Raw genomic sequence first — 12,120 nt, forward strand, 5'->3', positions numbered from 1 at the left:
CAAAAAAAAAAAAAAAAATCCTAAGTGATTGCTATCTGCAATCTTAACATGCTGGGTGTACAGAAGAAATTTCATGAAAGGTAAGTTAATCCAATCCCTCCAGTTGCCAGACGCTCTTCTCTGAAGTGCGGCTCTAAACAGCCTATAAGCACTGTGGTTTTTAAAGATCTCTCTGTGGACCAAGACCTGGTGATCTCTTTGTTCAAAAAATTTCTTCTCACTGTAGCTCTTTTCTCAATTAAACCGATTCAAAGGCTGCTACCACACAGCTAAAGTAGGAGTCTGCAAAGAAGTAGGAACTTCTAAGACTTCTCTATTTACCCCAGTCTTTCCTGGACCAGAAACATTCTTACTTGTAATGACATTTCTATCAGCATCAGCAGCTTCTTGATACCAATCCAGACAGGCTTCCCTTTGACATTCTGTGCAATAGTGCTGCGTTCCTTGTCTTTGAAGTTACCCAGGAGCTGGGGGGGAAGAGAGAGAGAAAAAAAAAAAATCAACAACAGGAGACTGTCAGTAGGAAAAATGCTACCTAACTCGGGAAAAAGAGAATGAGAAGCTAGAAAGCATTTTCTAGCTTAGAAGGAAAATTTGTTGCAATATATCTAGACACAGCAAAACACTTAGATTCTTTTATTCCATAATGGTTCTTTTCATAACATCTCGAATTGACCAGTAAGTGATTCTCTCTTATGATGCATTCTAGGTTTTCTCCAGATTAGAGTCTAGAAGGAACACAGTGGCTCAAGCCACAGTAAGTTTTCAAAACCACTGCAAGAGCGTCTGTGTCTTTCAGGCTTTGGTGGCGATATCATTGTGACAATTTTGCAAGTTTGCACAAAAGATTTGCTTGTTAATTTTATTTTAACAGCCTTCAATATTCACTACAATTTCCACTATGGCATAGAATAAGAAACCATTAAGGGCACAAATTTATAAAGAACCTATAATCTCTTCAGCACCAAACACCTTAATTTGATGTTGTTCCAATTCATGAGAGCTTGGCGCCCTCCAGGCACATTCAGTTTAAGTGTCCCAATGATATTCATGACCCACTTCCATGCCCTCGGAATCTTTCAATCCACTCCACAAACTTTTTCCCTAGACCTACCGTTCTCTCATTTTGCCTTAATTTATTGTATGAAAAAGTAGTTAGGAGAAGCCTTAGAACTGTTACGTTATGACATAACGTTAAGCGGGACAGTGTTCCCAAATGCAGAGCTACTGCAAAATCACTCGTTTCCAGCAAATTTTGAGCTTGTTTGTCATCCTTGAACTTTTTCTCACCTCCAAAGCCTCCATCAGCTCCTCCCCTGTTGCAATGTTGGGCACATGAATTGTAGTGCTGAAAGCATTCAGCATTTCCATTTCCTGCAGGACATCTTTGCGACTGGTGGTTCCAATGATTAGAAGCTTGCGACCCTGTCCACACAACGGAGCAAGTGTCAAGAAAGGAAAAACAAGAGAGGAACCAGCCTTGGGAAGTTTCAGCTAACTACAAATGAAAAATGGAAAATGGCCGTGTAAAAATACCACTTAAAATAAAATTAATAGGATTAAATCTGTCAGTAATTGAAGTAGTCAACATCAACCATACAAGACTAGGATCAGATTTCAGAAGACAGGAGTAATGCCACCAACAGGGTCCAAAAATTGTGGTACACAGAAGACCCACCCATACTCACAGCTTTCCTACCTTACCTTTCCTTCTAAATTCATCATTATAAATAGCTGAATCCTCATTAAATTTAAAAGCATGAGGAAACCCCCACTCCCAAAAGCTGAATTACAGATGACTTCTCGGGGGAACAGCCTGTCTTTAGAAATCATGTGGGTACAGTGAATTCTCTGCCACTGTACAGACAGTTCCAATGGTTTTACAGCTCACGCTTTAAGAGCGGAGGTTGCCGTAAGTTCATAAGACTACCCATTGCCAGTGTGGTTGTATAAAAGGACAGTACCACATCTGGCAGCCTCTGAGTTCAAACCAACAGTGCACACACCAATTCCAAGCTGGCCTGAGCAATAACAGGGTTTATAAATAATAGAGCAATGAATGGAAAACATCAACTGCCAATAAAAATCAACTTTTGTTAGTTCATCTTGCAAATGCCATTTCAATGCTATTTGAATTTTACCATGCAGTGTTCAGACGCTGGTAAACGTTGGCTGATGGAAGGAGCTGTTGGGATTATCAGCTGTGATCAGTCCCTTTTCCAATTCACTACACAAGGAGCCCATGGGTTGAGGAGAGGCCTGGCTGGCCAAGTATCCTCCTCATGTGCTGTACAGAAGTTTAGCTGATGCTCAGAGACAAAAAGTAAAGTTCTATATTTCAACTTCATGACACAAAACTCTGTTCACCATTAGAAAAAACCAAAACAAATACCTAAAAGCTATCCTCACAGAGCAGCCAGAATTAATTTCATAAGTGCTTTGCATTCCTTTGTCAAAGGATGAAAACTTATTTAAACTTAATACATCTTCGATGTATTAAGATGATGAAGATGATGCATCTTCACAGCATTTGTTTGTTTTTCCCTGAGCAAAACTTAATGCATCTTCGATGAAGATGATGCATCTTCACAGCATTTGTTTGTTTTTCCCTGAGCACCACTGTATTCACTGACTTTTTGTGTTTGAGCAGATTACACTCCTGCTTTGGGTGATGGACAATGAGAAAGCACCAGAACTGGTAACGAACTGAAGTGCTCACTTCACGTTTGTTTTTAGCCTAAGACAGCACAAGGAAGTAATGCCTGGCAGGTTGAAACCAGAGCATGCCCCAGGTCACGAGCTTCACACAAAGGCTTTGTCAGGGAAACACTGTGCTAACACTTCTGTGTATTAATCACTGTCTACATCTCAGGAGGCACCACGCTCACCAGCTCAGACACCTCTTTAGAGGGGGAAATCCTCAGAAACCTACTGGGTAATTTAATGGGGAAAAGCAGCCAATTCCTGAACTGACGACAGAAACACCAGGCTTAAAACTGCAGTGGGAATAGGGAATGCTTTATTACTAGACAAAACTCGCCTGCTGACGGCACACAGCAAGCAGAAAAAGGTCTGAGTGTCTAAAAATGTCTGTAGGTAGCCTTGAGAAGGGCATACAATGTCTGCAGAAAGCATAAATACAACTATTCTGTAGGCTGCTGCTTCCACCACATTCTGCATGTCCACGGCTTTACAACTGCACCTTATTTGTCTCCTTTTTGATGGTCATTGTAGCAAGGCCAGGAGAATATTTTATCATTTTACAAGCTTGAGCCAAATCTGAGCAATTCAGAAAGATCCTGCATGCAAAAATGAAAAAACAATGCACTCAGTGGAGACTAAGTGAATGGCATTTGATCCTCGCTTCTACAAGGAATTCAGAAAGCCCCATCAGGTGCTCATTTTCAGCTAAAGCACTTAACAGACCAAGAAAAATAAATGATGCTCGGCAACAGAAAAGCTTTTTGCCTACATGAAGACAAAATTTCAGTGGTCTTCATCTTTGGAAGTTGTGTGAAATTAGTCCCCCAAGAACACTTGAACCATCACCTGCTGGTGAACCACAGAAGTGTGGTACAAACACCTCTGACATTTGCTCTGAAGTTACCACCCAAGGACAAGGTTAAAAGGTGCCTTCAACTTGCTACGATATACTTGGGATAACAGCACATGTGACAGCAGAACCGATGCATGCTTAAAATCTTCAGAACGCAGAGACAGGGATTATCAGCAGATTTAATTGAGAAAATTTCATCTTGATTCTCATTTACTTTGCTTTCATGGTTGCTCTATATTTCCTCAATACACTGTCCTCAGTGAGTTTTTGTTCAATTCATAAATAATGCTGATATATCTGATATTATGTATGCTATAACTCAGTAAAAAGTATAAGCCCTGTAAGGAGAATTTCTGCTACCTTATTCAAAAAAATTGTAGCAAGTCATATGCATGCTGTTAGGCACCTTCAAACAGTTTTCTCGTTATACAGGTAAGGTACTAGGGTACAAAGGAAGCCAAAGATAGACTCTTGAACAGAACTGAGACCTCCAAAACATGCACCAACCCCCTCTTGCAAGCACAAATGCATGCAATGCTATGCCACCAAGACCGATCTGCTTTACAAGCTATAGCAATTCTTTTAAAAAATTATTTATTATTGTATGTAACTCTCAAAATCCAGAACAGCTTGGGTAAGGGATTGTGTTAATAACAGTTTCCCATGAACTATGAGCATTTTAGGGGGAAAAAAACCACTCAACTGCAGCCAGCAAGGCAGTATCTGTTCCCAAAATATAGCTAACAGCATGTGTACAGTGCCTGGCACAGCAGATAAGACATCAATCAAGGGAATAACAACTTGCAGACTAACTGCTTGAAGGATGCTACCCAAGCAACTTCGACATTGATGAAGTCCATGCTTGATTATAATAAAAATGGAGTCTAGTTTGGGGTTTCATCAGAGACTAAAAGGTCTCACCAGGAAAGGATGTAAGCAGCACAGAAATGTAATTAGTGAGGTGAGATTTACCTCCTGTAACTTCAGGTGTCCACGTATGATCTCATTCTCTGCATTTCCTTCTTAGTTAATGGAGGCCAGATGACACGTACCTCCTCCCAGAAAAGCTGCCTACACTCTGGATTCATACAGCAAACTATTTTCTAAACAACTAGTTCAGTCGTAGAAAACCAAACCGCTAACAGCCACATTTAGTCAGATGAATCCCAAAGTTGCTGTAAATCAGGCCAGCAGACAATTACTACACACACAAAAATGACTCTAAATGACTTATTACCATTTAGGAAGCCACTGGAATCAGTCATTGTGGCAAGTTCTGTGAAAACACCAGCTCAATGCTAAACCTCACTCAAAATGCAAACACTCAGACATTTTTAGAATGGGAAAAGAGTAAAACAAAAGTCATTATTCTACCGTATGAAACCAGGGTGCTCTTTAAGACACTATGCAATCCTAGCCATTTCAAATACAATTTCAAATAAATCACTGAGTTGGAGAAATCAGAGGAAAGCAATGGGGATGGTCAGAAATATGGAATAATTTCCCTAAATAGACTCTTAGTAAATTGATGGGGGATAAACAGAGAGGTCTATAAAATCATAGATGGTGTAGAGGAGATGAGGGGGAAAACTGCCATTTCTCAAAATAAAAACTAGGAAGCACCACATGAAATTATGAAGCATCAGTTTGAAACTGAACAAAAGGATGTTTGCCTTCACCATACTGTTCAGCTGAACTCAAGCAAGCACGACACTAAGAATGGCAAAAGCTTAACAAGGTTCAAAAGCAACAGGACAAGTTAATAGATCAATGGTCAGATCCATCAGCAATTTTTAGATGTCTCTGTTAGGTTCCATGCTCAGGACCCTGAACCACTGACAACTGAATGGCCGAAAACTCCTCATGGCTACTCAGCAAAACAGTGCTTAAAATTTTTTAACAGCTCCACCCAAAACATACTGATTTTTTCCCTGCTTTCTTCAAAAGCAGCTATGCGCTTCAACTTGCTACCTTTAAACTTGACCCACTGGAAAACCAGTTACCGTAAAACAAGCATAATCTCTGCTGTATCAATTACTAAAAGAAAATGAAGTGTCAGGAGTCCCTTGTACTTTTCAAAGTTTCAGGCAACTTGCTCAGCAAACAAGTGGAAAACCTACAAGTCAGAAATGTTTTGCCCCAGGCATTACCACAAAAGCATGAAAAGCCATCAAGCCAAATTGAAAAAGCTGCCCTCATCCAGCTACTCTGCAGTGACAACACACCACAGGATATCACTGGATTTATTCTTGCTATCGGGAGATGTACTGCTGAAGTGCCCCCATTTTCAGAAATACTCACATTTTTGATCCTTAATTTCTACAGCAGCCATTGCAAAGGCAGCGTGCCACGTGTTCAGCCCATAGAAGACCAGGATTCAAGCTGAACTTCCAAAAATCAGGCATAACAAGAGAGTAACTACCAGGTATGGAGGAACGTGGCTTTTCAACAGCTTAAAATCATTTGGTGTCAGACTCATTACCAGGGCAGTCCTAGGCCCAGTTCTTCCATCAACAGAGATTAGATACAGGCACGTCACTTAAGTCTGGATTCATCCTGCCCATTTTTAGGCAATAAAAGTGCCCCAGTTCAGAGCCCAAGATCCCTCTATACTGATGGGGGGATACCCAGTAGAGAGGTGCGTGTCTTGCCCTGCAAGAAGTGGGATAACCCCAGATTTCACCTCTCTACTACAGCAATTTTATCTGAATAAAGGATATAATCATGGAGAGAACTATGGGACTCAAAGATCAAAAGAGGAAGTAGTTTTAAACGACTACATTTTCAAGCATTATGAGATTGATTATTCTAACACAGTATTCTCTTCCTAATGGGCACCATATTATTGCATTGACTACCGAAGACAAACTAGAACATAGAAGAATTACATAGACTCTGCTACAAGCAAATGGAGTCTCAACATGTCAGCGGAGTCTCATGTTACAGAATTTCAGCAAATCTAGCCAGCCCTAATCAAGGGGAGTTGAGGGGAACTTGAACTATGCTATAACCAAGTATTGGTGGATACTGAAGTGCCTCTCTTGGTCACCCACCAGCTGTTCACTCAAATTTGGACCCTTGTATATTTTTATGCACGTGTTTTGGGGTATCAACAATTCTTCGCATATAATGGGAAAAAACACAATTGCCCAGGTTTACAAGTATAAAGGTAACGTCACTGTTGATTGGAGTTGCTTCCAATTCACACCAAGTGACGTGGAATCAGGAATGCATCTGGGATTATATCAAACAAGGAGATTATTCCCCCCTTTCCCCCGTCAACTTTCACAAATCAGCAAAAGCCTCCAGTGTCCCAGAGAGGAAAGGGGCTGGGGGCCTCTGGGAGCAGTGGAAGGGCATCCACAAGAGTGGTCGAGAGCATCTCACTAAGCCAGACATTTCATAACACTGCACAAATTGTACATCCAGCTTAGCGCGGGGATGCTGCAATGGTCTTTCACCCTTTGAGCCAATTGTTAGCTTTTCACAGGAACCAGCAGGGAAGCACATGTGAAACCTCTGTGGGGCTGGTGAGTGTCTCCATGCCTTGTGTGACTCTGCATGTAGATGAAGCAGCTTCGGCTTTCGGAGCTGCTGCTGCTTAGTTCTCAGAGAAGTCCTTTTCTCCCGCTTGGCTCCCTGCTGCGACAGTCCTTTTCAGTCTTTCTATCCCCCCCCAGTCTCTTCTCCTGCACAACACAGGGAAACTTGATTGAAATAAAGACCCAGGAGAACATGGTTTATTTTCTTCTCTTCAATCCATTTTAGAAAAGCTTTTTAATTGGTTTAAAAAACAGATGCTAAACAAAATGCAGTGTTTTTCAGTCTTCTTGAACTAGTAGTAATAGATACCACTATTTAAGCATTGCTGAGTGGAACTAGCAAGCATGAGCTGTGACCGGGAATTTAAAGCAAATTCAGAGATGTTTCTAGTTTCTTTAAAGTCTAACGTGTTTACTCTCAAAACTTCTGCAAAGTACAAACAAGCCAGAAAGCCCAGAAAACCAGAAGCTTCAAGTATTTGCCCTTCCCATACCACGTTAAAATAATATAGCCTCAATACGAGCAGGGGAGTCTGGGAGGCAGCTTTCATAAACCAATTCAACAGAGACATATACCTCAATGCATAATTAATAAGATTTCATCCCAGAAATGTTCCTCTTACACACGTAGCCTACAGTAATTGTAGAAAGCTGCTTGCACATTAAGTATAGTCTCTGCAAGTGATGTGACAACACCGTGTGAATACATAATCTGGGCCACAAAGATGGGAGCAGCAGAGCTGCGCTGCTGAAACGCACCCTCCGCTTCCCACTCCTTGCTTGCGGTTTCAACTGCTTCGTTGTTCCCGTTTCTAAGCTTTTCACATCAACTCTGTATTTCAGGCCCCTCTGACAAGTGAAACGGTAAAGAGCCTGATAGCAATGGAGAACAGGTATTGTCTCCACAGCATCTTGCCAACGATTTCTCTCAGCACAGGGACACGTCTGGCATGTCCCAGGACACTCCATTTTTTACGAGGAATGAACCTAAACCATGATCCCAATCCCACAGAAATTCGTGTTGGTTTGACCTCATGGAGCAGGTTAGTACCACTGATGCTACTCATGTACATTTAAAGCATGTATCTGCATCTCAAATTACAACAAAACCCCTGAAACCAGCCATTACTTCCAAATAAATTGCTCCCCAAGGGAACCAGTCATCTCAGAGGGAACTTGGAAGGGCGTTGATTAACCGGCAGTATTATCTCCCTCGTGAGTTTCTCACTTGAGCTTAAAAACCTCAAGAGTCTCCATGCCCAAATTCAGTCTTTTTCACAGTAAACATTCACAGCAGAAAAGGCCTTTTCCTGCATGACTCTACCTCTTATACACTGTTGGTTTTTTTAACTAAAAAAATCCCTACATGCCACGACTATCACAGGGAGCTCACAAGAAACAAACAAGCTAGGAAGAACCTTATCATCAGAACTGCCAAACTAGGTCAGCCCAAAGGGCCCGTCTAACCCAATGTCCTAATTTCCACAGTAGCCAATAGTGGACACTTAGAAAAAAGAAGAAAAAAAACCCCACATCATCAATCAAACAGTGACATTTCCTCAGAAAACTCTCTCTCTACCCTCCAACAATTTATGGCTTAAGTCACCGTAATATTGGCTGTCAACCCAAAGTCTTCCAGCCTCAAGGGCATTTCAAACATTGCGAAGTACAAATCTCTAGCAACATGCATAAACTTGGCAAATATCTGAGAGCTTCAAGCCCTGCATCCTGCTTTCAGGGAGACTTGGGTGCCAACAAAAGTGCATCTAAGCAGCAAAATACATTCAGAGGATGCAATGATAAAATGGACAATTTAATATGTTAAGTTCCTTTGACAACTGAACCAAATCAAGTTCTATTTTCCCCTATTGATTTATGGGAACAGTCATTTCCTGGTACTGTGGAAATACCCAGCAATAGGTCAATGATTACATGAAATTATGACGATCAAAAATGGTTGTGCTGTTGCATACAGGCAGCCTTTCTGTGCCAACATGTGATAACAAAATCCAGGTTTTATGTTAGAGGCTTCATATGGCATAGAAAGCTCACTGGGAGAAATCTTTGCTCTCCCAGGTTGACAGTCACAAGGGGAACTTCAGGGCCTGTGACATTACAATTTAGTTCAAAGTTCTATATTTGAAAGGTCTTTTCACCAAACTCTCTAATGAAAACAATACTCACACATACGTTACTGTTTCCAGGATATTAAATATGACAAAAAAATTGAGTTCATCCAGGCTGTGCTTCTCTGCTTTTTCCTGACATCAACTTTCAAGGTTTTCCTGTTAATGTTATTTATTCATGCAGATACTTTCACACACACACAGCAGAATTCCAGTGAAAGACAGGAAAAATGGCAAACAAAAAAGAAGAGTCCCTGCCTGTTTGTCTCATTCAGTGCAAGCTTCAGAAACGTTATCACTTGTGATGTTCTTAAACCTCATCAAGCCAGAAAGTGCAAACAGACAGGATCAGCATGAGATGTAAGATCTTAAGCTTTCCTCACCCATTGTAATTATCACCTGATAATTTCAAGTTAAAAACAAATTAAAACCCTGATATCCACAATCATACATTACTTAGAAATTGATTTCTAAATAAGGAGGGAGCACGTGGTTGAGCCAGGGATTGATTTGGACTAAACGGTTCCTTAGTTAATCAGAAAGCAGACAGCTTGCATGTTTAAGTTTTACATGGTGAAGGTTAAAGTTCTCAGTATTTCTAGGGCTAACTGCAGAAGATTCAGCCTTAAGTAATTAGATAATTAAAGTTGAATCCTTTGTGGTTATCCTAGAAATGTCTAACCGAATGAACAGCAGCAGGCTAGGATTAACTTGACTGAATCAGAGACAATAGCACTAATACCACTGGCAGCACAGCAGCTATCAGCAAGACACAAAGCTCTCCACTGTCAAAATTATTATAGGAATAGGACATCTCACCCCTCGATTACTTTCTTACCTGAGGGGGGGCCTTCTTTAGCAGTACAAGAAGGGCTTGCAACACCAGATTAGAGAACCGTGGTCCAATTGGGACATAATCTGAAATGAAAAATGCATTTTAATGCCCACTAAGCAGGTGCACATTTAAGCCACTTCACTGTATCAAAAACAGTTCAAGGCTCCTGAAGTAAATGGTTCCACATCATTTCCAGTTTGCAATATTTCAATATTGCAAATATTTCAATATTTCTGCACAGCACGCAACACAGCGCTCTCTCATCGTCCTAACTCACCTAGAAGTCTCTCAATGTCATCCACAACAACACAGCTGAGTTGGGACTTGTACGCATCATCAAAGATCTAAAAAACAGCAGAATGACTCATTGTTAAATCTCAGTAGCAAAACTACAATAGTCAGGATAGGACCTGTTGACGCAGTTTTTGGCTAAACACAGCAGTATTTAGAGGAATAAACAGAGAATGAAAGAGGTAAGTACCAAGAGACTGGACTCTCCCTGCATTTAATAAAACGCTGCCACATCAATAAATTCAGAGCTCAGTTTTGTTCATTTACCTCATACACTTTGCAAAAAAGCCAGCTGCCCTGCGTTTAATTGTAAGCAATGCACAAAATAGAGCACCTTTCCTCTGTTTTTTGGAGCTGGGGCAATGCTGCTAATATAACAATACACACACAAATCCCCCACAACTGTAATGCAGTTATGAAGCTTTTCTACCCAGGCTGGATATTGGTTACTTTTCATAACAGCATACTGCAGGGAGAACAGACCTACTCAGGTACGGATCAAGCCTCCACATCACCCTTTATAGAGCAGCAAACCAGCATCCTGCAAAGCTTTGGATTTAAACAGTAAGTAGCACCAAGGACATCAGTGGTACTGCAGGCCTACCTCCAGCATTCGCTGATTCAAGTGAAGTCCAAAAGGCTCCTTTTTGAATCTAAATTACAAACTGGGCTTCCAGCTATGAGCACATGAAGAAAAATGGCAAAGAAAGAAGAGTCCCTGCCTGTTTGTCTCATTCAGTGCAAGCTTCAGAAACTTAGAGCTTCTCTTCAGAAACAAGCTTCTCCTAGAAACTACACAATCTTGCAACAAACTGATCTCGGAGTAACATTTCACTTACATGCTTCATTCAGTATCATTCAGCTAGAAGACTAAGTGCTAGCTTGCTTCAGTAAATGAAATCTCCTTCCTTCCACCTGGCTACTTGAAATTTGTTAAGATGTTCAACTTGATTGCATTCCCCCTGCTGTCCAAGTTGTTAAAAATCTTGTTTAACTAAACATTACCACCTCAAAACTGTTCCTAGTCTCATTCAGGCAGGATCTATTCTTTCCAAGTGCAACCCTAAGCCCTTCCTGTCTTCATCTTTGCAGACAGAGCTCCAGACTTGCTCATCATAGATCAGGTGTTTTATTCCACTGTTAGTCTTGACTACACATCAGACCCAACTGGGACAGAGCCTTGAAATTTTCCCTGAGTCATTTAGTGTCAGCGCCACAAAAACATCCATTCAACTTTATAAATAAATATATGCACAGGAATTTAGGACCTACAGAGAGCAGAAAACACAATGACAAGGGCAATTCACTTTTCCGTCCACTAGAGAACATAGAATTGGATTGTAATCAAGCAAAAGAGTAGGACGCATAAGTACCTTCTTCATAGCTTGGCACTTGGCCGTTTCAGAAAATCCGATCATCTTATCAGGAGAACAGATCTTGATAAAGGGAAAGTTGGATTTTTCTGCTATTTTTGCTGCTAAAGCAGTCTTCCCACTGTGGGGGGGACCTGAAACAAAGGACAAACATAATGAAAAAACAAGGGAGAAAACAGGTCTGGTAAGGCTCAGCACGGATGATATCTGACGCCTGTTCATAATATCATTCAGAGGTATCTGCATTTTGAAAGGACATTTTCTTCTACTTGCAGAAGGAACACACTAACTCCTAGTGCAATCCAATCCTCCAGATGAAGGAAATTAATACTATTTGAGCACATGCAGACTGATTTGCCATGAAACCAACACAAAAGAGGACATTACACATTTTGTA

At 40.9% G+C, this 12,120-nt stretch overlaps 1 protein-coding gene across 3 annotated transcripts in view; it reads right to left on the minus strand.

Annotated features, from left to right (window-relative positions):
* NSF (N-ethylmaleimide sensitive factor, vesicle fusing ATPase) overlaps positions 1-12,120 on the minus strand; it is a 70,784-nt gene that overhangs the window by 10,181 nt on the left and 48,483 nt on the right. For all 3 annotated transcript variants that reach the window (XM_019474287.1, XM_009287853.2, XM_009287854.2), the window contains exons 14-18: positions 11,724-11,857; positions 10,337-10,403; positions 10,063-10,142; positions 1,291-1,425; positions 354-467 (exon numbers count right to left, since the gene is read on the minus strand). In XM_019474287.1, coding sequence (XP_019329832.1) covers positions 354-467; positions 1,291-1,425; positions 10,063-10,142; positions 10,337-10,403; positions 11,724-11,857 — 530 coding nt within the window. The remainder of the gene's footprint in view (positions 1-353; positions 468-1,290; positions 1,426-10,062; positions 10,143-10,336; positions 10,404-11,723; positions 11,858-12,120) is intronic.

The sequence above is a fragment of the Aptenodytes forsteri genome, unplaced genomic scaffold (assembly GCF_000699145.1).
Source record: "Aptenodytes forsteri isolate BGI_AS27 unplaced genomic scaffold, ASM69914v1 Scaffold249, whole genome shotgun sequence".
In the NCBI taxonomy this organism is placed as follows: Eukaryota; Metazoa; Chordata; class Aves; order Sphenisciformes; family Spheniscidae; genus Aptenodytes; species Aptenodytes forsteri.